Here is a 4,367-nt window from a genome sequence, read left to right as displayed (position 1 = left end):
TTCGCTCATTAGGTGTCATTTATTTAGACAAGACAAAAGCTCGCACAGTTTTGTAACCGTATACAGAAATGAAACCATCTGAAATATATTAGTTTTCTCCCCCTGTGAATTTCCCTTTGTTCCTGTGTTTAGGATTCCCTCTTGAGCAGTACATATGCTCCCATCACTGCCAGGAGAGCATACTGCAAAGAAACACAGAACACAGACTCGTTACAATTCCTCTCTGCTGAGCTCTGAAAGCACAAACTGTTCAAAAGGTGCCCTCTCAGACATCACACTTTGCACAATTACAGAGCTCTGGTCCTACCAAATTGCAGGAAGATTCTAAAGTGATCAAATTCATCATAACCGGGCATCAAAACTGCATACACTTAACTAACAACATTCTAACAAATGACATGCTTTCAACTCCTTACAAACAACAAATTCTACTGCCCAACAGTAAGCAAGGAAACCCAGCTCATCCTACGTTAGGTACCAAACCACAGACACAAATTTATTAACATGTATGCTTGTTGTGTGTACTTGTTATTTTAGCAATTCAAGTATTCAAAATGTCAGTATACATACCTTAAATTTTGGGTAGTCATTCATTATTATAGTTACCATTCCTACGTAGGGCAAAAACCTGTAATTGATAAAACAGGTGAATGCAAAATTAACCCTCAAACATTACATGAAAGTATTTTAATGTTACTCAGTCTGGAATATTTCAGTGCAATCCCATAATCTATGCCTAATGAGGATCTGAATAGGAAGTAAAAAATTCATTACTTTTCCTTAATCAAAGTTATCTGAGAAAATCTGAAGAGACTTCAGCTCAACTGAAGGAGAAAGAGGCAAAGTCAAAAGCCCAAGGCTTCCATAAAATTCCTGTGGAATGCCAAAATAATTTCCTAGAAATTCCCAGCAATCACAAGGAGAAGCTGGTTAATATTGTATTCTCAGGTGAACTATTTGTTAAATGCCCCCTTTTTCCCCCCCACACTCCACATCAGTCTGAGGACTACAGGAAGCAACTTTTCCAGGTTTTCTTTTAAATTACAATTCTATCTAAGAAATTTTAAAAATACATCAGATCTGGTTTGTATCAACAGCAGAACGGATGTAAGAGCTATTTTTTCTCTTAAATTACAAAGTACATTTTGCTTTACTTACCCTCTTGCTCTTCCAACAACATCTTTCTTCTCTAACCAGTTCTGACCTTCTTTGTACAAGCCTCTATCATCAACTTCATTATTATCCCCTTTAGTCAGAAATTTGATGTTCCCATTTCCTCTAGAAGGCAATGAGGTGATAAACTAAATAGCACTTAATCTAAAAATCTCAATTAACATCTACAAAGCAAATGAGGATGAAAAGCACTACAAGATTAGATAACAATGTTTGCTCTCAGCCCTGCTTATTGAACAACCACCATTAAATCATTAACATTACAGACTTTACTGACTTTATCTATCAACAGATATTAGCAAGAAACATTTTTTACAACACTCCTAGATTGTCAACTGATGTAAGCAATTACACAATGGGCACGGAAGGGACATTGTCCATCCAGGCACTAAACTTCCCCACCAAAACCCTGTGTGTTTATCAGCATCTTCGACAGAACACCAATCAAATAAAGTTCTTAAGTTTACAGTGTTCAAATGAATTTTGTTCATTAAGTACTAATATCAAGAAATGAGGACTTCTCATAAAGACAATTTAGGTAATAAAAAAAATTAAACAGGCGGTTCTTGGAAATTTTGAAAAAGCATGGAAGAACAGATGTTACTCAAGGAATGAACACCTTCAGTTCATGGAGCAAGCAGGTCTGGGCTTGCCACCTGCAGCCTGGCTTTTCCCTGTGCAGGGCAGGGAGCAGAGCTGTGCTTTGGGAGGAGCCATTGAGCAGGGCAGGCATCTGCAATCCCGGCCACACCAAGCCCTCTCCCTGCTGCTGTTCAGCAGGAATTGCCATGGGCAGTGTGGCCAAGGGACACAGGAAAAACAAGGGTCTCCTCTTTCACCCTGAATCAAACTTGGAAAACTTCAGTCAGCAAAGCTCACGCACCGTCAGGCTGCACCCTGACTGTGAATCTCCACCTTCCATGAAAAATCTGCTCTTCCAACCAAAATCCCTGTTGCACCAGCAGCAGCACAGCAGCACATTCTGCTCCCACCCACATTCCTGCTGCCAGGACTGCTCCTGGGCAAAGCTCCACCTGCTCCAGCCCTGAGGGAAAGGTCTCAGACCCTCACAAAGAGTGACACAGAACTGGGGACACAAGTGGATCACATCCTACAGCTGAGCTTTCCCCCACTGCTGATCCTCACGTGCCTCTCTCACACACTAAACCACTATCAAACCGACACTGAAAGCCATGGGCAAGGAAAGCAGCTTTACAAACAAAAAAACACCAAGTTGCATTACTTTTCATGTACTTTGATAACTCTGTGAACTATTGGAATGTCTCTGCCTTCAACTTTAAAAACAACTATTTCACCAGCTCTGATTGGGTCATCATGGAAATTTGTTAGGAACAGCAGGTCTCCTCTGTGAAAAGCTGGCTCCATGCTGCCACTACAAACAACAAGAAAGAGACAGTTTGTTGGCATAAATGAAAGAAGCACCATGAAATCAAAGAACATTTAACTCTTACAGATAAACCCACAATTTTAACAGAGATCTGCAGCCTCACCCATTCAGTAACACTGCTCAGACCTTTAACAGAAACCAAATCCCAGAAAGCAATCTGCAGGGGTTTGCCCACTGAGTGAAGGAACTTAGGTTTTCAAAGGTGTCACACATTTACTGCTCCTACAAACCTCAGTGGGAGCTGGGCCATGGCTACTGACACTGTGACCTTTGCCAGAGCCCAAACACAGCCAGGAGAAAGTGAGTGTTTGAATGGGGGACATTTCGAATTCCAACTGTATCCCAGGGGAAGGGGGAGGAGACAGAAGGCACAACAACACCTGGACTTGAAGCAGAAAGCCTTTCCATTGACTCACCTGAGCACCACAACAATGGGGCTCTCACTGCCAGTCACCACGATCAGCCCTTTCCAGATCATGAGGGCAGAGGACACAATCATAGCAAAATTTAAGACTTGGTAATATAGCTGTGTGAAACAAGAAAATTGGGTTTTAAAGGTCCTGTAGTGTATTTAGAAGCACAACAACATAGAACTTTAACTCAAGTGCACCACAAATTCTAGGCTTTTATGGTAGAGTCCCATTCCATCACAAGCCTGGTAGCACAGGTTGCCATGTCAGAATCCTCCAAGCAGCAGCATAAAGCTGGAATCCTCTGCGTGCCTTAGTCTCGGCTTAATCCCCCCTGAGTGTCAGTGACAGCCGCAGACACTCTGAGGAAGGCTCACAAAGCCGGGAAGCGACCTGGCAAACGCTGGAAGCCGGCTGGGTCCCCCGGCCCTGCCTCCCCCCGTCCCTCCCTCCCCAGCTCGGGGACACTGCGAGGGACACCGGGCAAAGGCAGAGGCTGCCCTTCCGAGCGCGACTTTTGTTTAAAAAGGGCGGCCGGAGGAGACGAGGGACGACAAAAGATCATTTCCTGCAACTGTCATACTGAAACTTCTTCTCTAGAAAATCACAGATTTGACTTTCTGCCCCCAAATGCTGCTGCCCGCCAGCCCTTCCAGCAGCGGAGGCGCTTTAACCACACTCCTTCATTTTCTGTTCCTTTCCTGGGCAGCACAGGGGGACAGCGGTGGGAAGGACCCTGTCAGCTGCCGTTTGCGAAGGGCCGCTCCCGGTGCGGCTGAGGGCCCGGTACCTGCCGCTTGTTCATGCGCCGCAGGTCCCCGAACAGATCCATGGCGGCCCCGCCGCGGCTCCCGCGCTCCGGGCCCGGACCGCCCGCGCCCCGCGCAGCGCCGGCGATGGCAGCGGCACCCGCGCGGCTCTCTGGGATCTGTAGTCCCCTTTCTCTTCCGCCCTGCTGATGCACAGGGGGTATCCGCCGCCAGGTGAACCATAACTCCCAGATACACCGCGGCAAAAGGTCCTGAGGACGAGGCCCCTTGCTTGTCACAGCTGGAGGTGCCTGAGAAGCTGGCTGTACCGAGGGACCGTCGGTGAAGGCTCAGACCCCTCGGCTCGGTAGAAAGAGCCGCATCCGCCCGAGAAGCATCGGGACGGCTGCGCCGCTCTCCCGGGCGCGGAGAGTCTTGGGCCAGGCGACTGTCGCGGGCATCCCGGGGCCGCCGCAGCGTGTGCGCAGCTGATTGGCGGGAAGGGGAGGCGGTGGGGGGGGGCGCTGGGGGGCGCGCGGCGCTGTCCGCCAGGGGGCGCTGTCTGCCAGGGGGCGCTGTGCAGAGCGCGGGAACGCCGTGAGGGGCCCTGAGGGGCCGTGAGGGGCC

The 4,367-nt window shown here is 47.9% G+C and overlaps 1 protein-coding gene across 2 annotated transcripts; it reads right to left on the bottom strand.

The window, feature by feature from the left end:
• On the bottom strand, positions 1-3,998 carry SEC11C (SEC11 homolog C, signal peptidase complex subunit). Of its 2 annotated transcripts, none has more exons than XM_064736107.1 (6): positions 3,786-3,998; positions 2,998-3,107; positions 2,417-2,566; positions 1,159-1,278; positions 571-628; positions 1-182 (listed from the first exon to the last, which is right to left on the bottom strand). In XM_064736107.1, exons 1-6 carry the CDS (start codon positions 3,981-3,983, stop codon positions 129-131), a joined length of 690 nt encoding a protein of 229 aa, XP_064592177.1. In that variant the 5' UTR covers positions 3,984-3,998; the 3' UTR covers positions 1-128. The 2 variants fall into 2 exon arrangements, with proteins under 2 accessions (XP_064592177.1, XP_064592178.1); XM_064736108.1 differs by having other exon boundaries at positions 3,782-3,927.
• Positions 3,999-4,367: the final 369 nt, after the last annotated feature.

The sequence above is a fragment of the Zonotrichia leucophrys genome, chromosome Z, assembly GCF_028769735.1.
Source record: "Zonotrichia leucophrys gambelii isolate GWCS_2022_RI chromosome Z, RI_Zleu_2.0, whole genome shotgun sequence".
Classification (NCBI taxonomy): Eukaryota; Metazoa; Chordata; class Aves; order Passeriformes; family Passerellidae; genus Zonotrichia; species Zonotrichia leucophrys.
Note: the sequence above shows the minus strand (reverse complement) of the source record. Positions and strands in the feature narration are given on the sequence as shown.